The sequence below is a fragment of the Gymnoscopelus braueri genome (genome assembly GCF_963280865.1).
Source record: "Gymnoscopelus braueri genome assembly, chromosome: 2".
NCBI classification, from domain to species: domain Eukaryota; kingdom Metazoa; phylum Chordata; class Actinopteri; order Myctophiformes; family Myctophidae; genus Gymnoscopelus; species Gymnoscopelus braueri.
In genome coordinates, this window is record NC_137604.1 from 11727952 (window position 1) to 11753225 (window position 25274).

At 43.4% G+C, this 25274-nt stretch overlaps 2 protein-coding genes across 2 annotated transcripts; both read left to right on the top strand.

The window, feature by feature from the left end:
• Window positions 1-16938: 16938 nt before the first annotated feature.
• Window positions 16939-17709, top strand: LOC308094105 (mitochondrial inner membrane protease ATP23 homolog; the record flags this gene model as incomplete). Its single annotated transcript, XM_080440563.1, has 1 exon — window positions 16939-17709. One exon carries the CDS (start codon window positions 16939-16941, stop codon window positions 17707-17709), a length of 771 nt encoding a protein of 256 aa, XP_080296689.1.
• Window positions 17710-21504: 3795 nt separating this feature from the next.
• Window positions 21505-22536, top strand: LOC308098907 (cytoplasmic tRNA 2-thiolation protein 1-like; the record flags this gene model as incomplete). Its single annotated transcript, XM_080447373.1, has 1 exon — window positions 21505-22536. One exon carries the CDS (start codon window positions 21505-21507, stop codon window positions 22534-22536), a length of 1032 nt encoding a protein of 343 aa, XP_080303499.1.
• Between the last annotated feature and the right edge of the window lie 2738 nt (window positions 22537-25274).

The following is a 25274-nucleotide window of genomic DNA, read 5'->3' on the forward strand; positions in this document are numbered from 1 at the left end:
TTCGCCATCATAACACAGTGTGCACCAAAAATCTGCCTGATGTTAGATGAGGCTACAGGTCTAAACAAACACCCTGCCCTGATTGTATATGCGAGAGTCCAGCTAGACGCGATGGAGACGCCAGCAAATGTTTTTGTGGACTTGGTTCAATTACATGATTGCAGTGCAAGTGGCATTGTCCAAAGTTTGCTGTCTGCATTAAAAAAGGTACATTTCAATGAGGAATTCCTCGCCAAGTGCCTTGTTGGTGTGACGTGATGGTGCATCGGTCATGTTTGGGCGCAAAAGTGGGGTCGTGGCACGAATGAAGGAGATATTTCCCAACATCATCGGATGGCATTGCTGCACACACAGACTAGAGCTTGCTGTCAATGATGTCGTTAAAGAGATGGGAGCGATAAAGTATTTCAAATCATTGCTTGACAGCCTCTACTCACTATACAGCACATCAGGAAAAAATCGTATGGAGTTGAAAGAATGTGCAGACGCTCTTGATATCCAGCTTGATAATTGGCCGTATTCTAGACACATGGTGGGTGGCCTCCCGCTTTCGAACAGTAGATACAGTGTGGAAAGCCTATCCTGCTTTATATCAGCACTTCACCTCCGCAGCGGAGAGTGACAAAAGAGACGGCGCATCCCGCCAGACGCTATACAGGACTGGCCAAGCGTTTGTCCTCCCATGCTTTTGTCAATAACCTTGGTCTGATGTGGGACGCTTTGCAGGAACAATCAGAATTATCAGTTGAACTATAAAAGCGGGACATTAACATTATTTCTGCACATCGAGCTATTTACAGGGAGGTTAAAGTGTTAGAGGCCATGGCAGAGCAGGCTGGCACTGGCAGACACACACAGCTGAGCCAGGCAGCTATTGAAGTAAATGTGTTCAAAGGAGTCACATTACATGCTGGAAAACCAACCAATAGGAAGCTCTCACAGAGGGACCCCCCGATGTCCTCGTCACCTCCACCATAAGAAACCCGGACACATACAACTGCTTCAAGCATCAGCTTGAAAACATGGGAATCCGCTACGATGTCCTGACAGGCCCCGTCAGCCACGTCTTTCCTTACAACAGAGTGTCTGCTATAGAGATGATTAAACTGTACATATGACAATACACCTCCTTTGATACTGAGACAGAATACAAATTTATTATTATTATTAGTTGGTTCCAATTTCTGTATGAGTTGGAGTTCTCTAGTGTATGAGTTGGCGCACGCGCGATGTGTCCACGAAAGCCACATATTAATCTACAAATTAAGCACTGTATACACTCCTTCCCTAATGGGAAAGCTGCCAGCCCAGAAGCTTCCATGGATTTAGTCGCTCCTTTCTTGCTAAGGACCACCAGAGGACCAGATTTGTCACATACGTTTAAGACAGAGAGACCAAAGAACAATGGATGACAATAATCATAGCCCTTGTCTTGGGCCCACCACCTGCCTTGCCGCTCCCCCCCCCACCCCCCGCCATCATCCTTGCCCACTGCCCCCGCCAACCAATGGCCTAAGTGGTGGTTCGTCAACTTAGGCCACGATGAAAAACTGGGGGAAAAAAAGATTTTAAGTCCAACCAGTAGAAGGTTCATCTACCTACATCAAGAAGAATGACGAGTCCAACCGTTTCCTTTTTTTTTATGGAGATGTAAAGAATTGGGAATAATGATAAATTTCAATAATCTAAAAAAAACTTGGTATACTTCCTTAGATCTCTTAACCTACCTAAACTAAGCACCTGAGCACAAAAGGACTTGAATGCCATTTTGCCAACTTTACATTAGAAGAAGTCACTGGAGCTATACACTCCTTCCCGAATGGGAAAGCTGCCAGCCCAGATGGGTTCGGTATAGAGTTTTACAAAGCTTACATGGATTCAGTCGCTCCTTTCTTGCTAAGGATGTTCAATCACTCAATTAAATTGGTATACTGAGAATCTTCTAGATGCCGGTAACCACCAGAAGACCAGATTCGTCATATACGTTTCAGATAGAGACCAAAGAACAATGGATGACAATAATCGTCGACGCTTGGGCGACGCTTGGGCGATGTTGATCGTCATAGCCGGCCCCCAACACAATTAGATTTTTCCCTGGTCTTGGGCCCACCACCTGCCTTGCCGCTCCCCCCCCCCCATCATCCTTGCCCACTATATACGTCTATTCAACTTGGTCAAAGGCTTTTCTCGCGTCCAACACTAAAATAGCGATATATAATTTAAAAAAAGTAGGTGACAAAGAACTGCTAGCAAAACGTGTTTGGTAATGGCTTATCAGTCACAGTGAAGGAAGATGGGTTCAGAGGCATTGTCAAGAGCTGGACTCCCACTTGGCTACTCCATGCAGGGACTGTGCAAGTTTAGCTTCTATGAAGTGTTCAAGGGCTGTTTACGTCACCTAAAAAAGTAAGTGACAAAAGATGCTAGCAAAACGTGTTTGTGCATGTCTTCCTTTATTCTTACATGCTTGTATCCTGAGGTCAAAATGACAAAGTCTGAAAATCTTTAAGCTACCCAGTGTCAGAGTTCAGTTGCGGGTGTGATCAACATCCTGATTCATTTTACAAGGTTTGCAAAACGTTTTTAAACGTTTGACTTTGTCAAGTGTCACCTGCAGGTGGACCCAGCTAAATACAAGAGCATTGGTAATGGCTTTTCGCTCAGGAACTGTCCTGTTCAGCTGCACATTCTCTTCAAGCAAAGTTGTAAAAGACAGACCTAAAACGGAATTTTCAGCAATAAGATTTCACAATAGCGTTTGCCATTTATTATTTCACTGTGGAAGTTGGGATAATTGCGTGGATGAGTACTGAAGACCAGCAAACATGTCCAAAATGTATCACCCAATGTCCCAACCTGGAGGATGAAGATGGATGTATGGATGGATGGATGTAAATTGGGACAAAGTCAGATGGTCCAGCCTTTTTTTGAGCAAAGGTTTTAATGTTTGGTGGTAAGTAATTGAATTAGGGGGGCATGGTGGCGCAGTCGGTAGCGCTGTCGCCTCACAGCTAGAAGGTCCTGGTTTCGATTCCCGCAGGGGACGCTGTGGGCACTGGGGGTGTGTTCTCTCCTCCGTTTCATCAGTGGCCATACCCTAGGCGGGGTTGGCGAAAGGGCCTCTCTGTGTGGAGTTTGCATGTTCTCCCTGTGTCCCCTAGGGTAGGTACCCTCACAAAAACATACAGTAATCCTGGTCACTATACTGCCTCCCCCTGGCCAGCCGGGGTGCCTGATGGAAGGGAAGGGAACTGGTTGGAATAACGTGTTCCTTCCACGCGCTACGTCCAACCAGGAAAGCTCTCCCCTGTCAGGTGACAAGAAGGTCAGTTGGCTCTCATGCATTGAAGGAGGCATGAGCTCGGCCCTGGCCTCCCTAGGTTGGCAGAGGGAAGGTAGTGCCCAGGATTACATAGACAATTAGCACTGCGTAAAAAATGGGGTTACAAAAAAAAAAAAAAAAAAAAAAGTAATTGAATTATATTACTTGGAAGTAACATTGATAGCAATTGATTTAATCTGTCACTTTCTGTCTACTAAAGTGCTTCTCAAATTGGGGTCTGGGGACCCCGAGGGGTCCTTGAGGAGATTCCAGGGAGTTAATGTAGCATCAGTTTAACCACTTTAACCCATGCATCAGCTATTTTAAAATAGCAGATTTACAAGCTCACACGTTGTAAGGGGTCTGTGGCCGCATACATATTCATTTGGGGGTCCTTGACACAAAAAAAAAGAAATCTTGATTGACAACTTAGCAAAGTGCAGTGATGTTGAAAGCCCTGCGTTATGCGTCTCTGACGCACATTTTTATCAAAGGACGCATCAAACAAACCATTACAGCGTCCATTGTACGCACACTACTTTATCATGCTATGTTATGAACAAATTCAGCACTTATAATGCAGGATATTCCCTCATGTAATATTATGCGCAGAGGAGCCGACGTGAATGCGGAGCGGGACTCGTCTCCTTCTCTCCAAGTCACTGCCTCACGGTCGCTCTACAGGCAGCGAGGAGCAAGTCTCCCCCCCCTTCTCTGCTGGCTATGTGTTGCGCACCGAACCACCGCGGTGCCGTGAGTCGCGACTCGCGGTAAATTAATTGTAATTTTTTGGTGCGACACAAGCATAGATCAGACTAAAACTTAAATATATCATTTGAAGGGAATTCCGCTTTGTAAAAAACACCAGAGCAGCAAATACTTCTTCTCCAATGATAACAAATATCTTGTTCCGTCTCTATTATGCTTCCTCCTAACACATGTTGTTGTTATTTAGTTCCTATCTATTCTGTTTCTGTAAGTGTGAATTATATATTTTTCCCATTATTATTATTATGAATTTTGTATCTTTGTCACTTATGTATTCTGAGTTTTTGACTTGCCAAGGAGTAGTGAATACAATTTACAGTAGGAGATGTGTACTGTATGAACAGAAATGCATAAAGTAGACATCATAACTAACCTTATTCTACTGATCTTTAGAATCAAATATTAAAACTGTAGGTTACTACAGTTTCTGTCCAGTGGATGCATGCTATTTTACCTAGACTTAACAAAAAAAACGTATTATTGTAATTATATCTTTATTGATATATTTATTTTTGAACTTATAAGAAAAAAACTTTTTTTTCCCCCAACATGATCCAAATTCAAGATTTAGTTTAACTTTTTGTTTTTCCAGATACATTATCAACATACATGAATATAACCATGCTTATAGCCATATAATATCAAACACGGGTTTAACACTGCAATTTCTCAAAAATGACACATTGTATTAGGACTCATTAGATTTCCCTGGGACTCATTCACACACCAGTGAGTCCCGGGACTCACTACATTGAAAACTTAGCAACATCACTGCATCATGTTGTATTAGCTTGGTTTGCTTAACTGTTCTGTTTGTTTTACAGGTCAATCCTTGTGTCAGACATCTACGGGGGGAAACTGAAACCCAACAGCGTAGTCGAGGTGCGATTGGTTGAAGAAGAGGCAGTAGTTCCGGTCATCATCGACAAGGTGAAGGTGGCTACAGGAAACCAAGACGACTACGTCCTCACAGACGCTCAGGGAAATGAGATAATTGACTCTGAAGGATCATCAGGTAAAAATATTTTTAAATTACAATTCAATTTGCGATAAATAAATGCTGTAAATGTTGTAATGCAAATGGGCTGACTGTTGTGGCAGTATAACTATGAGCACCTTTAGTGTAACTTTGTGTTAGCACTCTTAAGCCCTATTTCAATCTCAGCTGATTAAATACACAATAGACAGATCACACAATACATTGACCAACACTAGAAAAGGCTGCCACAGGCTGTAGCAGAGGCCCTCAGATTTTGAGATACCCCTACCCGAGTTAGAACAAAACACAACCATGTTTTTCTCATCTTTAGGGTCTCCCATTAATGAAATTAATTGATTGGTTTGATTGGTTAATTGATTGGTTTGAAAAAAACATTTGGGCCAAAATTCGTTTTTTTGGCTATTCTTTAGAATTACCCCAATCTCTGAAAAAGGCCAATCCGAATAGGGCAAAGGTGACCAAAAATTCTATAACTTGAGAATGCTCACTCCTATCTTCATCAGATTTGCTGAGGTATGAACCAGGTGTCTACCCTACATCACCAAATAGTAGAATTTGGAATGTAATTTACCTAAAGAAATACTGAAACATTTAAACATACCTTTAGTTTTGGTGACAACCTGCTTGATAACATTGACTTGCCTAAGGAGGCACTGTACTGTAATAATCTGAACTACAAAAACGTGCAGCATGGCATCCAAATTTGTGTCATGTATGATAACATAGATTTTGGGTCAAACCATATTTATTTCCCCGCCTAGGGTCGAAAGAACTTTGTTCGCAGTGTATGCAGTTGTGAAAGTGATGAGGGGGGATGCCGAGCAGGACAAAAAATCGAGGATCTGGAGAAGAGGGTAGCTGACCTGGAGGCCAGGAATGAGGAACAGGGCATGTCAAAAGGTGTGTAGGCAGAAATCTTAATGAGGACTGAGTCAAAAATACAAGACAAATAAGGCAGAATGTTTCTAGGGTTTGTGTTTGTAATTAACCCATTCAATCCGGGAACGCATCTGTCATTTTAGATTTCTTTTCAAAAGAAGCGGGTTTTGGGGCGAGGTGTGCAAGGAGTTAAATGCACCAAACACGGTCAATAATCGGAGACAATTCCAACAGAGGCACCAACGGTGGACCAAGGTAAACTCCTATTTCTGTATTTTTGTTGGTTATGATTAATCCAAGGCAGAACAATGGGAACATTCATTATATTGGCCCTCAGTCTTTGCAAGGTTAAATGTAATTAGTTAGTTTTTTACTTTTACAGCCTAAGCACAATGTAGTCTTTTGTGCGACGCGTTGGGAGCTTGTAGATCTGTTATTTTTACTTTTATAGTAGGACACTCCTGACTGATGAAGTAGAGCATTCATGAAAAAGAACATACAAAGTTGAAATATGGAAATGCAAGGTTTCTTCCAGACAGCGACGATATATACATGATTTTAAAGGGATATTTCACTTTCAAAACAATTTGGGTCATTGTATCGTCTACTCAGGCTTTTGTGAGCCCCCCAGACTGTTTTTAAGTTGCTTGATTCAGTATTTAGATAAGACGAAAGCTGAATTAAGTCTCTACGGAAGTTCATCAGTGTACATCGGGGATCTTGCAGTTCTCATCTACGGCAGGGAAACACTGTCCAGTTTAAATTTGACCGGGAGGCAGTCTGGGGCTCACAAAGATATGTTGTCAAAGCCACCACTGGATAACACAAAGATTGATGTTATATCAGAATGTAATTTACCTAAAGAAATACTGAAACATAGTCCTTTAAACATACCTTTAGTTTTGGTGATAACCTGCTTGATAACATTGACCTGCCTAATCCTGAAATACCTCTGCAGGTTGAGGACTGGAGCTTCTCTCGTCACATGTTCCAGCGCCATCTTTTGCTTCGTGTCAGACGAAAACCCAATTAATGTGTTACCATGGACTTCGCTGTCTTCGCAGGGGGACTTGTGATAGGGTTTTCTCTAGGGGTATTAACACTATGGATATTCGCATCCCTTTTGATTCCTCGCATTCTAAACTGCCGTTCGAGAATGAATGTTCGGAACATGGCGTGGTGGATCGCCCCTGCAAAGTTGAGGGAAGCTGTAGCGACCCTCCGAGCCATGAAGCACAAGGATACCAAACATCTATACGATACCAAACATCTCCTTTTCAACTTAATGGAGGCGTTGTACAAATCGCTTGCTGCTCACTGCGAAGTGGACCGGTTAAGGAGGGCAGCGGTGGGGAATCGGGAGATAATCGAGGTAAACCTCGATTAGTACAGTGCGCTGCAGTGCCCTCTGCTGATCTGCAAGCCCCAAGACTGTCAGGGTCAGGCAGCAGTGGAGGCATACCTGACATAAGAGGCTCCATCTTAAGCAAGCAAGTAAGCAAGACCCTAAGGAGGCACTGTACTGTAATAATCTGAACTACAAAAACGTGCAGCATGGCATCCAAATTTGTGTCATGTATGATAACATAGATTTTGGGTCAAACCATATTTATTTCCCCGCCTAGGGCCGAAAGAACTTTCGACCTGCTGTACCTACTGGGGAAAATGATGACAACTGATCACACCCTCGCCGACAAAATAAAGAAGCTGGAGAAGAAGGTCAGGAAGCTGGACAAGAGGGTAGCTGACCTGGAGAAGAAATAGAGCCATGGATGTCAAAAGGTGTGTAGGCAGAAATCTTAATGAGGACTGAGTCAAAAATACAAGACAAATAAGGCAGAATGTTTCTAGGGTTTGTGTTTGTAATTAACCCATTCAATCCGGGAACGCATCTGTCATTTTAGATTTATTTTCAAAAGAAACGGGTTTTGGGGCGAGGTGTGTAAGGAGTTAAATGCACCAAACACGGTCAATAATCGGAGACAATTCCAACAGAGGCACCAACGGTGGACCAAGGTAAACTCCTATTTCTGTATTTTTGTTGGTTATGATTAATAAAAAGCGACGATATATACATGATTTTAAAGGGATATTTCACTTTCAAAACAATTTGGGTCATTTTATCGTCTACTCAGGCTTTTGTGAACCCCCCAGACTGTTTTTAAGTTGCTTGATTCAGTATTTAGATAAGTCGAAAGCTGAATTAAGTCTCAACGGAAGTTCATCAGTGTACATCGGGGATCTTGCAGTTCTCATCTACGGCAGGGAAACACTGTCCAGTTTAAATTTGACCGGGAGGCAGTCTGGGGCTCACAAAGATATGTTGTCAAAGCCACCACTGGATAACACAAAGATTGATGTTATATCAGAATGTAATTTACCTAAAGAAATACTGAAACATAGTCCTTTAAACATACCTTTAGTTTTGGTGATAACCTGCTTGATAACATTGACCTGCCTAATCCTGAAATACCTCTGCAGGTTGAGGACTGGAGATTCTCTCGTCACATGTTCCAGCGCCATCTTTTGCTTCGTGTCAGACGAAAACCCAATTAATGTGTTACCATGGACTTCGCTGTCTTCGCAGGGGGACTTGTGATAGGGTTTTCTCTAGGGGTATTAACACTATGGATATTCGCATACCTTTTGATTCCTCGCATTCTAAACTGCCGTTCGAGAATGAATGTTCGGAACATGGCGTGGTGGATCGCCCCTGCAAAGTTGAGGGAAGCTGTAGCGACCCTCCGAGCCATGAAGCACAAGGATACCAAACATCTATACGATACCAAACATCTCCTCTTCAACTTAATGGAGGCGTTGTACAAATCGCTTGCTGCTCACTACGAAGTGGACCGGTTAAGGAGGGCAGCGGTGGGGAATCGGGAGATAATCGAGGTAAACCTCGATTAGTACAGTGCGCTGCAGTGCCCTCTGCTGATCTGCAAGCCCCAAGACTGTCAGGGTCAGGCAGCAGTGGAGGCATACCTGACATAAGAGGCTCCATCTTAAGCAAGCAAGTAAGCAAGACCCTAAGGAGGCACTGTACTGTAATAATCTGAACTACAAAAACGTGCAGCATGGCATCCAAATTTGTGTCATGTATGATAACATAGATTTTGGGTCAAACCATACTGTATTTATTTCCCCGCCTAGGGCCGAAAGAACTTTCGACCTGCTGTACCTACTGGGGAAAATGATGACAACTGATCACACCCTCGCCGACAAAATAAAGAAGCTGGAGAAGAAGGTCAGGAAGCTGGACAAGAGGGTAGCTGACCTGGAGAAGAAATAGAGCCATGGATGTCAAAAGGTGTGTAGGCAGAAATCTTAATGAGGACTGAGTCAAAAATACAAGACAAATAAGGCAGAATGTTTCTAGGGTTTGTGTTTGTAATTAACCCATTCAATCCGGGAACGCATCTGTCATTTTAGATTTATTTTCAAAAGAAACGGGTTTTGGGGCGAGGTGTGCAAGGCTTTTGTGAGCCCCCCAGACAGTTTTTAAGTTGCTTGATTCAGTATTTAGATAAGACGAAAGCTGAATTAAGTCTCTACGGAAGTTCATCAGTGTACTTCGGGGATCTTGCAGTTCTCATCTACGGCAGGGAAACACTGTCCAGTTTGAGTTTGACCGGGAGGCAGTCTGGGGCTCACAAAGATATGTTGTCAAAGCCACCACTGGATAACACAAAGATTGATGCTATATTTGGTGAGCATTTCATTTGATTGAAAAAACTCATTCTAAAGAGTGTGCAGGATTTTTGTTCATGAATTTGTCCATTTGTCCAACGCACCTGCATCTGAACCAAGTGGATGTGCGAATATTTCCTTTTGCAAAGACTCATTACATTATCTAAAATAAGGCTGATACTCTTACAAATGAGATGACACTCAATGGATATAACAATTACATTCAATGATGAGCTTTCTTTTAAAGCTACATTCCGTAGGTTTAAATGTCTGTTGTTGCTCTCCCGACGAGGTCATTTCAACCATGTCTGAACTACAATAAAGATGGCGGCAAATCTAGTGTCCAATCTGGTGCGTCTGTCTGGTTCAAATATTGATTTTCAACCTGTAGGTGTCCTACCCAACACCAGGGTCTAAATTTGTCTGTAGGGAAATGGGGAATAGGGAGACCACCTCCAACCGCTGCAGTTGTACTAGTTATATTGTATTAACATACTCAATACAGATTGTATAAAATGTTTTATTCATTAAATTGAATTAAGTCCTGGATTGTAGCTTAAATGTTTGTAGAAATAATAAATTAGTGTACTCATCTAATAAATGTCTCATGTTTTCTAGTTTAGATAAAGGTTGACTTTGTGAACGTCCTCAATGGGCAACTAATGGTGTTTCTTTTGTGTTTCACACAGATCTTGTAAGACTACAGATTGATGGAGTTCTTTGTCTGAGGATTATGGATCCATTTAAAGTATGTTTCTCTTTTATCTCTGGTTATAGACCACCGAAGTCTGACGTAATTTACGCATCCTACCTGGGTAACGTCCGTCCCGTCCCCCCATTCTCAATTCCCATAGATGTGTTTAATATCGCGGCATATAAGAACTGTGTTCCAAAAATAAACGAAAGAGCCAGGCGGTTTGACTCATATGGGTATGAAGCATCAACTGACGGTGAGAAATTAATCAGAAACGTTACCACCACCAAATCAATAACATTTTCACCAGAAACAGACTCTATCAAATATGAGTGACTGACTATCGCTAACGATACAGAGCCACCTCCTTGACAATATCGGCAGGACAATTTGCTTATTCTTAGACCACAATTCTTATATCAGACGATTCTAAAGACGACCCAATGTTATTCTCCATAGAGAAAAGCCTCTGTGATAAAATTAACGTATCACATATATAAATGATACATAATTACAAATCCAATCTGGAAAAACATTTGGGGCTATAAAATACTAAATTGATTCTGTCATTTTTTGCAAACCTAATTTTGTTATTTATTCATAACTTGAAAAGAAAAGCACATCACTCTTTATGTGTCTATGTCTGTGTGTTTTTTTCAGCCATGGTAGCAGATTTGGAATGAAACAATTCCAAGTACACATCCTAGAAACTGATGAATGTTTCAATGTTTTTTAGGCTACTTATGGAAGTTATGGCATAGAGGGTGGTGCAGAAGCTGCAGCCACTCTACTGGCACAGACCAGATCAGCCTCAGAACTGGCAAAACTCACCTGGGACAAAATATTCAGGGTAAGAAGCTACATTAGCAAGGCTACTAAGCAAACGCTTGCAGAAACCGACTATGTGTTCATTTAGTTTGCATGAGACCAGTAGCGGTCTTAACTGTAGGCAAGGTTAGGCGACCGCAAGTCAGGAGGCCTCATGAGATTTACCCAAATTATTACTTTTTAAATATAAATAAACTGTTTTTCATTCCTTTTGAGGCCCCTCAAAAATCCTGTGTGAAAATACCACAACAAGACCGCTTATTTTATAAGCTTCACTTCATTTCACTCTGAGCCCCCCCCTCAGTTCACACTACAATGGTCTATTCCATATGCCAGCCAATTGCAAGCCGAGCTGCCCAGAAAGTAACGTTACATTCAGTGTTGCCAGATTGAAAGAGAAGATAATAAGCAACCAGGTCTAGGAAAAACAAGCCCAAAAGAAGCGGCCACATGAGCACTTTAAACCTGGTCAGTGTACTTGAGTAAAAAATTGAGTACTTTTTCCAACGCTGAACCTGGGCTATTTTAAAAAAAAAAGTCAACCTATTAATATTTACAAGCAACTTAGCAGAAAATACCTTTAAAAAAATGTGCTTATAATAAATGGACATGGCAACACTAGGTCACATGGTCACATTCTAGGAAGGAAATAACCGCATTCACTCACTAACTGCAGTCAGTCACTCAGTGAGTTGGAGAGTGGAGCACAGAGAGAGAGACACAGAAAGTGAGAGATTTACTGGCCGATTGTGGAAAATGATGAAAAAACGCTTTGATAGTGGTGCACAAAAACGGAGGAAGAAGGAGGAAAATAAGAAGTTCATAAATAAACTCCCGAAATTAACTTCATTTAATGTTTTCACCTCCCCTGGGCCCTCCCCCCCACACCTGTTGTTAAAGCAGCAACAACAACAACCAGTGCTGCTGCTAGTGCCACAAACGTTGGTGTTTGTAGCAGCAGTGCCAACATTAACTTAGTGTCAACTAGTGCAGATGCTAGTACTAGTAGTACCTTTGATGAAACTGAAATTAGAGCCTATGGTAATGATAGCAGTGGTGGTGATGACACCTCTTTCCATGATGGCAATGATGATGATGCTGACGACGACGACAGCAATGGTGATGAAGGAAATGATGAAGGGTCTTTACCTAATAATGACAATGACAGCAGCAATGGTGGTGGCGATGATGAAGGAAGTGATGAAGGGTCTTTACCTAATAATGACAATGACAGCAGCAATGGTGGTGGCGATGATGAAGGAAATAATGAAGGGTCTTTACCTAATAATGACAATGACAGCAGCAATGGTGGTGGCGATGATGAAGGAAGTGATGAAGGGTCTTTACCTAATGATGATGATGACAGCCGCAATGGTGGTCATGATGATGATAATGAGGAGGAGGAGGACATCGTAGTCCATGATGAAGAGCAGCAGCAGGTATATGATCCAGCACAGTGGCCAAAGCACCTAACCGACAAAGAGCACTGCTCAATAGTCAGGAAAGGGCCAGTTCAGGTTACAGGCATGGTTTGTCCCAAAAATAAGGATAGGTTTACAACATCTCACTATTACATAAAAATGAAAAATGGAGAAGAAATCTGTAGATCATGGCTTTTGTACAGTAAAAGCAAGGATAGTGTATTCTGCTTTTGTTTCCACCTTTTTGGAAACAGATCTAACAGCCACTTAAGTGGGGATGGTTACAAAGATTGGAAAACAAATATTTGTACTTGTCACTTGAACATGCAGTCTTTCTCTTTTTAAAATGTTTTTTTTTTTAGGAACCGGAGAACCTGAATTCCCTGATAACCGACTCCATCAATCAACAATCACATAGGTGGGGCATCCACTGCCTCCGTTATGAAATCAAGGTTTCACCTCGTGTCGAAGAGTCCATGGAGGTGCAGGTAAGATGCATTCATTCTAATTAATTAATTAATAACCCCTGACAACGTACCCACTCTATTGATGGATTGCTAAGTCCCACTCCACAATAGCTATTGTCCAATGCTAGCTTATCAACTGTTACCGTGTTAGACAACGCTCCCATAAACGATAACTAAGAACATTAATAACACGAATAGGAATACCAGGTCAAACATACTGTGTAATCTGCAATAATGATTGCACGTGCCCAGAGTGGTTGGAATGGACATTCTTTTATCCATTTCCACAAGCTGAAATATGCACTGAAACTGCAGGCTGTGGCCGTTGCTGAAGACACACACACAGGTTAACGTCAGGAAAATGACACGGCTCACCGGCCCAGGTGATGGCAATAATATTAATGATTACTGTATAATAACATTAATCGTAATAAAGTTGCAAATCATAGAAAACGAACAGACGTTACACTCGTCACTGATACTGATGTGTTTGGCATGATGCATCCTGAATCACTCTATTTAGACTCATGAGCATGTTTAGAAACATGTGCAGTATGTTATATTATAAATCACAAATGTGTATTTGTGATGAAAACTGTCTGCGACTTCCATAAGGACTTGGGATCAGTCAGTTCCAGTTCAGCACACAACTCAACAAAATAAGGCGCCAATCTACAAGCTTGAGAGCTTGTCTTGTATATCGTCTCTTTTTGTTTATTTGGCATACAACTCAGTATAGGGCTAAAGTAGTTAATAGATTAACTGGGCTTTTGACTAGGAAGATATTGGCGTATGTGTTTTACGATATGCACAGATTTACATTTTACTTAACTTACGCAAAGCACTACGCAAAGAAAGACACTTTATTTAGGTGATTCAAAAAATGTGTAATTATGTACTTTGTCTAACAGAGCGTGCTCTGTCTCCATTTTTGCACTCAGCACGGTGTGCAATCTCTGCATATGCATGTATGGCAGTTGAGCAGCCGGTCATGGGGAGGGTCTGCCTGTCAATTCTTGGGTCTGGTCATCTATCCTGCTGGAAGGCCACACGGCATCTACACCATCCACGCTACACACTGTGTAATAGCATACAGCCTAGTCTACAAAAATGAATCAATAAATAAAACAACTCATTCTAAAATAAATCTCTACATATTATGTTTTTTTTTTGTCAGAGCTGATATTGATTGAGTTACTCTCAGTATGGGCCCGGCGCCACGGGGGTGCCTGAGGGGGCCTGGCACCCTCAGTTTCAAATTGTGCCCCCTTAGTTTGTTTTAAAAGTTATTTTTATATTTTTTTACAATTTCTTTTTTGATAAATCGGTAAAATCAGGCAAAAATAAGAATTAAATAACATAAGCATAACCTAACCCTAACCCCAAAATAAAGTAACAAAAAAACGCCCAAAATCCATCCAATAACCGTAAATTTCCGGGTCGGGACGCGCACAACTTGTGTGCACCCTCACAATTTACAACTGCACCCTTAGTCATTTCATCCTGGCGCCGGGCCTGTCTCTGACAGTAATTCTCATTTGACTGAAGGACTAGTTCCACAGTATGCCACAACCTGGGGTAAAACAGAAAAGTAAAACATGTACAATGGTCAAAGTAGTAATTATTAATTATTTTGATGGGTTTGTTATTTGTCTGCTCTCTTAGGCACTACACACGCCTGATGGGAGCATGCCTCCATTCTAGCAGGATGTACAGTATCTGTGAAAAAAGCTGGGAGGAAGGTTCTGGAAGCGGAATGTTTATATTGATGCATTGTTAATATTTAATGTTGTGTATTTTGTGATTAAATACACCAAAAAAGAAAAACCACAGCAGAATAACCATGTGTCCAAACTGAATTAAAAAAAAACATTTTATATAAGTGATTTTTCAAGTCTACTCTCTTGTGAAAAAGTCAAGATGAGACCCTAAAAAGGGTATGTAGTTGTGGGTCTTCTGTGTCAGGGGAAATTTCACAGCTGTTAATGTTAATTCCCGGTAGGGGTGGAGGTTATGACAAAGTTTGACCCAAATACAGGGATAGACTGGCACGACCGGTGTCGTGGTTCTTGAACTCGCATATAAGAGAAGCAGAAGTTGCAGAACTGGCATGTGCACACAGAAAAGCAGAGGACATGGCAAACACTCATTTCAATGTGCAGGTGTGTGTATATATACACAGGAACTAACTAGACATAGGTGCGAGTCAAATGGCAATCAAACACATGATAGGCTGGGGCTAACAGGACACAGGTGAACAAGATGAACCATAATCTCAGGGTGGATGAGACAAGACGGGCAATAACAACAAGGGCAAACAGGAAACACCCAAACATTACTACAAAATAAAATACCAGAAACACTAACACTGCAAAATAAGAAATACAGATCTGACAGCTATATGAAGGCTTTGATAATGTGTTTCTCTGGTGTCTACAAGGACCCCTTAGCTGAGAGAGAGATGACGCAGGGACCCCCACTACATATTGTATAAAATTGTGTTGCATATTAAACTTTTTTCATAGCTTTCATAGATAGCTTCATAAACTTGTTTGACAGCACTATCATCAGTGTTGTGTAAAATAATGATGCATATTTTAACACATTATCTTCTGTTAATATTCATTTTGGATTCATGTTCATGTGTATTTTTTTACATTTAACCACTTAACCACTTAGACCCTTCTTATCATAAACACTTTGTAAACTTCACCGTTGGCTCTGTCTGCTCTTCTTTTCCCCACCGAAAATAGCCGATCTACAAGCTGACAAGCCCTCGTAGTGTGAGGTGCCCAAAGGGCAAGAATAGGGACGCTATAGGGTTGAAGTGTGTTGACATCATTCTATGATCATTATTTGAATGCACTGTTCTGAGAGGTAGGCAAGTGTACACTGCAAATGTCACAAAAATAAATGAAAATTGTAATCAACCATAAAGGCTACTTTCACATCTTATTTATAATGAAACGTGTTTAAATTAATTGTATAGTGATTTTGCTCTGGTAATCCACTCTAAATCTACCCAGGGCCCTTTCCTGCTGTGCTGTGAGTGTCCATGTCTCTGCCCCATACAGCAGTAGCCTGCCTACTGACTCCACTGTCGCTACGAACAGTCGCCTCTTGAGGTCTTCTCTCATGTCAGATTTCCACACTCTCCTCATCCCATGTAGGGCATTCTAAGTGCCCTCCGGACCTTCAGGTCCTGTCCCGTTTAAGCAGACCAGGTCCCAAGATAATTTTAAGTCCTCGACTACCTCGAGCACCATCCCATCGGCAGTGGCGATGTTTTTTTCCCCCTGTGTTGACTGCCATTCAATTTTCTTGGCATTCTTGACATTGAGCAATGGTTCATAAATGTTTGCCTGTATGCCTGGGGGACCGCTCATAATTCCAACGTCCCATTATTCCGACCATTAAGTTAGTGTGAGGTTAGGGTATGCCTGTAATATGTTTGCCTTCCACCATACGGCCCTTTCTACCCAATAGAAGAGTTTCTCTGTGGTGGTGGAAGATCTGTGACAGCAACCCAATCCCTTGAAGGCAATGTAATTGGCCTGTGCATTGTAGAATATTGTCAAGGCTGGATCCCCAAATATGGATGTTTAGAGGATGTTACATCATGCTTACGTCACTACAGAGTCACTTCTCTTCAACTGAAGGTAAACCTTCATGTTAACCTTATTTTACAAAATAGCTGAGCTGTAGCAGCAGTCCAAACAGGATCCTTGGACTGTACTGTACTGCATTGCTTTGCTTCACAACCTCGCCTGAGCGTCTATTGTGTTGTGACCGACGCCCTGACATTATTGATCCAGAACACACCCTCCTATCCTTACCAGATCTGAATACATTTAAAACGTCATGTGCCAATGGCTCACGCTAATCATGAAGCAGAGGACTACGGATACGACCTGTTTCCCGACAATAGAGGATTCAATAAAGGATCTCTTGCAGAGAGGCTGTTCACTTCCAATCACAAGTGTCAGGCCATGTTACAGTATACATTAGAAAATAGTCCATACGCAAAACTCCTCCTTAGAGCCATGAAGAGTTCGGGATGTGCAGTGTTTAAAGACCGCCATTTTTCCTGTGAAGATTGCGACGGCGCTGTCAGCGGGGGGTTTGACTCTGCCTCGTCTCAAATCGTCTTGTGTCAGAATAACATTCACCAGCAGTCACACATGAACAGACTGGTCACACACGAGCTCATCCATGCTTTGGACCACTGTCGGGCACACGTGGACTGGTTCAACAACGTCAAACATTTGGCTTGTTCAGAGGTTCGAGCGCATAACCTCAGCGGGGACTGTTCCTTTAGGAACGAAGTCGCCCGATTTCACTTTGGCTTGAAGCGGCAGCATCAGGAGTGTGTCCGGGGAAGCGCCGTGCGCTCTATCCTGGCCGTGAGGAAGATCCCCAGGGAAGAGGCCGAGAAAATAGTGCATGAGGTCTTTGACACCTGCTTCAATGACCGCACGCCGTTCGGTCGGATTCCACACGGCGAGAAGGACGCAGAGTTCGCCTTCAGAGATTATGAGAACAGAGAACGATATTATGCAAACCTTTTACATGTCCATAAGAACACTCAGTGTAATGGCCAAGGATGCATTGACAATTATGCCCCCCCAAAAAATGGTTAATGACCACAATACCCACAGAAAAATAACCAAGAAGGAACTCAACTCAAGGAACATCTTGTGTCTCGTCCAGTCGATGCACTTTTTGTCCCACTTCAGAAAAACAGTTTATAATTATTAAGACCAGCACCTAAGAACAGTGAGGGAGGGCCCTTAACTCATCATCAGTTCTAACCATTAACTTAACCACTTAACCCAAGCATCCATATTGTGGGGAAAATAGCAGATTGACACGTCAAGCTGCGACGCGTTGTGAGGCTATTTTCAGCGAAAGCTTTCCCCACAATAACAGAAAATATACTAGTATAGAGACCTGGGACTTCGGTCAACCATGGGGTTTAAGTGGTTGACTTAACTTTAATTTACTTCACTCTTAACTTAACTATTCTGGGTTTTCATTTTATTCCAGTAGCCTCTTGTGTTGTATTCATTAGGGCCCGAGCACTGCACAGTAGTGCGAAGCCCTATTGAAACTGCAATGATTATTCTTCTTCTTCCGATTCTTCCCGATAATGAAACGGGAAAATGAAGGCTTACACGTACTACAAAAGTTACGCTACTGTGCACACACATTATCAGTGGTGAAAAATTACGTATTTAAAAAAAAGTGGGCGTGGCCTAATGGCTCAATAGCGCCCCCTACAAAACTTCGTGCTTCAAGCCCGACAACACGGTTTCACCTACATGTATAAAAATCGGTACACACCTGTATCATGTCCCAACTTACGAAAAAGTCTCTTGGAGCCATGACCAAAACCAAACAGGAAGTCGGCCATTTTGAATTGCCATTTTCACGGGTTGTACTTTAACGAACTCATCCCAGGCGGATTGGCGGATCCGTCTCAAATTCGCTCAGAGTACACAAAAGATGTTAACGATGAAAAGTTATCAAAAACTTGAGTTTTCGTACAACGGCGTGACCGTGGCAAAGCGTCAAACTTCAACGCCAAACAGGAAGTGAGAATAGCCGATCTACAATTCCTATTGGCTGGGCTTTAAACAGCCATAACTTCGGTTTACTGTGGACTAAGACCACCAATAGGGACGAGTTGTAATTTCTGAAGCTCCGCCCCTCTGTCTTCCTATTGGCCGGCCTTTAAACAGCCATAACTTCGGTTCGCAGCATGCTACCGAGTCCAAATTTGGTATGTGGACTAAGCCCACCAATAGGGACAAGCTGTAATTTCTGAAGCTCCGCCCCCTCTGTCTTCCTATTGGCCGGCCTTTAAACAGCCATAACTTCGGTTCGCAGCATGCTACCGAGTCCAAATTTGGTATGTGGACTAAGACCACCAATAGGGACGAGCTGTAATTTCTGTAGCTCCGCCACCTCTGTCTTCCTATTGGCCGGCCTTTAAACAGCCATAACTTTCACTTCACTTTCAAAAACACTTTGGGTCATTTTATCGTCTAATCAGGCTTTAGTGAGCCCCCCAGACAGTTATTAAGTTGCTTGATTCATTATTTAGATATTTGATATTAATTTTAGCAGACACGCCCCCTTCCTATACAAACCCATTATAACTTCAAACTCCATTTTTAACTGTTAGATTCATCAAAAACACCTGTCCTTGGTTCTGGTGACTCACCCTGCCCTCCTAATACGCGAGGGGGCCGTGTTTTTTCGATTACTTTTTTCGTTTATTTGATTAAATTTTTTATTGTATTTAATTGTTTTTAATTTTCAAAAATATATATTAAAAATAAATGAAAAAAGTTATCGAAAGAACACGGCCCCCTCACGTATTAGGAGGGCAGGGTGAGTCACCAGAACCAAGGACGGGTGTTTTTGATTAATCTAACATGCTAAAAATGGAGTTTGAAGTTATAATGGGTTTGTATAGGAAGGGGTCGTGTCTGACAAAATGAATATCAAATATCTGAATAATGAATCAAGCAACTTAAAAACGGTCTGGGGGGCTCACAAAAGCCTGAGTAGACGATAAAATGACCCAAAGTTTTTTTTAAAGTGAAATATCCCTTTAAGCTATGTAGCCTTAAAGGCTTGCATCTTGGACGGAACGTCGAGGGCCCGTTCATCGCTGCTTGCAGCTTTAATTTTGTTTGAGTTTAATTTTTAAAATCTTTTATATGGTTATGCTGTAAAAAAAAAAAGACCAACCAGAATGCCCTCGATGCAAGTTTGAGCTGAACAGATTTTTGATTGATTGGATATTTTATTGACAGTTTAAAAGGTACGGACAGCACATTCAAAAAGGCAAATAAATAAATCACAAATAGCCAAATACTTGACTATCTGTCAGACATTTGATGCCCCACAAACACACAGGAGTTCAGGATTTATCAGCTGGATAACGAACATGGAGTATTGTGTCACTTGAAAAATAGCAACAGCTAGAATGGGACTTAATTTACAATCCGCCACTGCAGTGAGGTGACACGATTATAATTTTGTTTTATAAGTATAAACTCAATTAAGTTTAGGTGTAATATAGTAGATGTTAATAGGAACTGTTACACATTGAATGGGGCTGTGACCTTAATTTGCTTCACTGTCCCTTTCACAAACACAAATGCTAACTCTCCGACCCCCTAATTATAACTTAGCACAGTAATTTAACTTGAGAGCTGTCGATAATTAACGAATGTCCACAGACATCATACTATAATAATTGGAGAAGATTGAGTTGTATTATGAATGCTACTAAGCCAATTACAGTCACAGAGGTAGAACAGGCTCTTTATCCATTGGTGTGAAAAAAAGCGACTTAAAGATAGTCAGCCTCTAATGACGTTTGTGTGTGTGAGTGTGCGTGCGTGCGTGTGCGTGTGTGCGTGCCTGCAGTGCGGTGCGGTGCGGTGCGGTACGGTGCGTGCGTGCGGTGCATGCGTGCGTGCATGCGCACCTGTGTACATCTGCGTGTGCGTCCGTGCGTGCGTGTGCGTGCGTGTGTGTGCGTGCGTGTGTGTGTGCGTGCAGTGCGGTGCGGTGAGGTGCGGTGCGTGCGTGCGTGCGGTGCGTGCGTGCGTGCATGCTCCCCCTATCGGTTCACAACTCGGACGGCGCTGATTCGACTAGCAGCCCTTCGGCCGGTCGGCGCGGGCACTCGCGCCTGGAGGCGCTCGGGCGCGTCTCCTCGGCCTCAAGCTCTGCTGAGTCGGCGTGCCTCCGTCATGGACAATAACTATTATCACGTGTGCGTGTGAACGCGTGTTCAGCGTTCCCCTAGCGTCGCTTCCTGGTTGCTATGTGGGGGGGAACAACAAAAGCCAGGTCGGCCTCGCATCAAAACCCCGCCTCGCGCCTCCTCCTCCTCCTCGCGCCGCCTCGTATCAAAGCCCCGATTCGCGCCTCCTCCTCCTCGCGCCGCCTCGTATCAAAGCCCCGCCTCGCGCCTCCTCCTCCTCCTCCTCCTCCTCGCGAGCCTCGCGTAAAAAACCCTGTCTCGAAAAGCCCTGCCTCGCAGCCCCGCCCCGTGCCTAAAAACAAACGCTCCCCTTCCAATTTCCCTGGAATGCCAATTTACCTGTGACATATACACACACACACTAATACAACTGTGGTGGTTGGACGTCGTCTTCAGAAATGTACCGTATAATCATGTTAGACATGCCCAAATATGGAGTGTCGCTGGGAAGTTGCCGGGAGTTCTGCATACATTCCCTTGTCCCTTGTATGCCCATACTGTATATGGAGATTCCAGAACTCTCCCCAAGCTGATTGGTTGAAACACTTGCCCATATATGGAGTTCCCCCAAACTCTTTCAAGCCGGTGCGTCATCAATATCTTGTTATTCTGAATGTTGTCGTTGTGTCTTAGGACATTTTCTTCCAAGATGCCAATACAGTGCAGCTGTTGTTCTGAAAAGCGTGCGGCACTGAGACGTCCAAAGACCGGCCACTCGCTGTGCAAAGAGTGCTTCTTTGGCGCCTTCGAGGAGGAAGTGCATCAGACCGTTGTGGCGGCGAAGCTCTTCAAACCTGGAGAGACGGTAGCGATCGGTGCCTCTGGCGGAAAGGATTCCACGGTGCTGGCGTACCTCATGAAGATGCTAAACGAGCGACACGACTACGGACTCAATCTTGTGCTGCTGTCAGTGGACGAGGGAATCTCGGGCTACCGGGACGACTCCTTGGAGACGGTGAAGAGGAACCAGCGGCAGTATGACCTGCCGCTAAAGGTCGTGTCCTATGAAGAGCTCTACGGCTGGACCATGGATGCTATAGTGAAGCAGATCGGAGTGAAGAATAACTGCACTTTCTGCGGGGTATTCAGAAGGCAGGCGTTGGACAGAGGCGCCATTATGCTCAAAGTAGACAAGATATGCACGGGCCACAATGCCGACGACGTGGCCGAGACCGTGTTGATGAACGTGCTGCGAGGGGACATTGCGCGCCTGCGCCGCTGCACCGCCATATCCACGGCCTCGGAGGGCGAGGGCGTCGTCCCGCGCTGCAAGCCCCTCAAATACGCCTACGAAAAAGAGATTGTGCTCTACGCTTACTTCAAGAAGTTGGACTACTTCTCCACAGAGTGCGTTTACTCGCCTAACGCCTATCGGGGACACGCTCGTGCCTTCCTGAAGGACTTGGAGGCCGTGCGGCCTAGCTCCATCATGGACGTCGTTCACTCTGGTGAGAACCTGTCGGTGAAGGAGGGGGTGAAGATGCCTGTACAGGGGACTTGCAGCCGATGCGGCTACATCTCCAGCCAGACGCTCTGTAAATCCTGCGTGTTGTTGGAGGGGCTGAACCGAGGGCTGCCTAAGTTGGGCATTGGGAAGCACCACCCCCTCCACGGCAGAATCCTCACCCAACAGCCTCTCACCGAACAGGAAGAGAGGAAGTTGAGGGCTATAGACTTTTGAGATTTATCGGGAACTTTATTTATACACCATTTCAGTAAAAAAAAAAAGAAGAAATAAATGGCACACTGGCCACCACCACTTAGATTTGCTAACTTAAAGAGATAAGAGAGAAGTTTGCAATAACATGAATGATTTTATGTATTTTCTTGTAGGCAGTAGGCACCGCAAACTGCTAAATGTTTAGAATGGTATGACAAATTCAATATTGTCACAGGATGGGGTTGGTATTGTGTTTATTATACAGTAGGTTAATCACACAAACAGGTCTTAATGGTGAGGCAATGTTCACAATATAATGTATATTTTGTATTATATTATAATTAATGCATTATTCTATAGAAAAAATATATATACTCCAGAGTTAATGAAGAGTTACTGAGTCTCTTCTCAGTTCAATTGATTCATTTTTATCTGAAATTGGTTGTGGTTACCTACAATTTGTGACTATAACTAAACGTCAAAACGTAGTACCTGCTGCCAACAGATACGGCTTCGCTGATTGGTTGAAACACGCGTGTCACCTTTTGCCCATATATGGTTATCTCCCTCTGTGCGTACATGTTTGTGTCCCTTTCATGCCTATATGGAGATCCCCACAATCTCCCCAAGCTGATTGGTGAAACACATTCCCATATATGGAGATCCAAAACTCTCCCAAGCTGGTACGTCTTCAATATAACATCATAGTAATGACGTCATAGACTGGCCTTTAAGTAATCTGGCTACTGCACTAGTGATGGTAAATGCACTTATCTCTTATTAATTTATCCAGCTCCAAGATCTCTTATTTTTGCCTGTAATGGCATGGCCAAAATAGGGAGACCAGGTTGGAAGTGGTAAAGTCTGTTTAACTGCATTGCATCCATTGGAAGGTAAATTAGAAAAAGTGCTCCTCGGAGCACTGCCAGACCCCTAGTGGTTGAAATCTGAAAATCAGAGCACTACGTCACGCGAAGCTTGGACAGGTGGGAAAAGAGGGACAGACCGACAAAGCCTCCTGTAGGCCGACCTCTGGGGTCTGGCAAAAAAAAACGTTTTCATTTCCTGAAAAGTAACAGTTTTGGACATACAGTATAGCCTACAAGGTTTCTGCCTGACCAGTGACGTTATCCATGGTGGCGATGCCTTTGTGATACAACTGGAGGTCTGGAGCACCGATGGCCTAGTGGTTAAGATGCATACCACATATCGTCTCTGATGGCCTAGTGGTTCAGATGCATACCACATATCGTCTCTGATGGCCTAGTGGTTCAGATGCATACCACATATCGTCTCTGTCGGGTGGAAACCTCAAACATGTCCAAAACTGTTACTCTTCAGGATTCAAATTAAAAAATGTCAAAAATAGTAGATCGACAAGCTCAAAACACGCCGTTTCGAGCTTGTAGAGCTGCTATTTTTGATACTTTGGTGTGACACTGTAGTATGATCAAGTAGGGCATTCATTTGTGTAAAAACACAGAGAGGTTTCTGCCCGACAGCTACCATATAGGCTCTAGGGTTCGATTCCTGAGCCTGACGACCTTTTCTGCGTGTCACTCTGCGTATCTCTCTCCCTGTTTCCTGTCACTCTTCCGCTGTACTATCCAATAAAGGGAGAAAAGACCCCCAAAATATTATATACAGTATATAAAATTAAAAAACTGGAGGTCATCTTCTGCCCAAACTAGCGGCCATAACCCCAAGGACGGCATCACAACTTTTTTTGGGCAGCCGTCCCAAAAGCGAGCATGCAGCTCACATGACCTGACATGTGGGGACTGTCCATTCGAATGCTCTTTCCATGCACTCGCATCCTGGTGCATCTGTCACGGCAGTGATCAGCCAAATGGTGCCTTCAACCCGCTGTTGGGGTGGGGATGCTGGCGATGATGGCCAAGTTGATCTCCGGTCCTAGACACGACAATGCATCTCATGTCTGTGCAAGCAGCTCTCTCTCTCTCTCTCTCTCTCTCTCTCTCTCTCTCTCTCTCTCTCTCTCTCTCTCTCTCACACACACACACACACACACACACACACACACACACACACACACACACACGCACACACACACACACACACACACAGCATCAGTCTCCTGCAAACAGCTAAAGGCCAGCAGAAAGTAGCCATTTGCATTGGCCCCCCACTCGCATAATCAACCTCTAATCAAGGGCTTATAGGATCGTTAGGGCTCGTTAGAGCTCGTTAGTGGGCTGATTTATGCACTGTGTATGGAGGGCTCCTGAGCCACACACCCCTGTTCACGGGGACATTATGACCCGGACACTGACATTTGCAGTGATGCAATGCTCTCTTCTCTCTTTCTGACACTCCGGCGAGTGTGTGTTTATGTTTGTGTGTGTGTGTGCGTGTGTGTGTGTGTGTGTGTGTGTGTGTGTGTGTGTGTGTGTGTGTGTGTGTGTGTGTGTGTGTGTGTGTGTGTGTGTGTGTGTGTGCGTGTGTCGTGCGTGCTTGTTAGTGTGTATGTGTGTGCCTCATCACCTGTGTTGAGGATGCTTGAATGGCACACTTGATGTTTCCTGTAATCTGTTAATTATCATAATAACATTAGACGCCATGAGGCTAATTACACACATACACACGCACACACACACACACACACACGTGCGAGCGCATTCACGTACACACGCGAGCACGCACGCACATTGATTAGATGGTATAATTGCCTCCGCTCTGTGAATGGATGTCGTCTCATCTCCTCATCCTTTTTGTCTTTGGAGGAGATCAGACTCGGA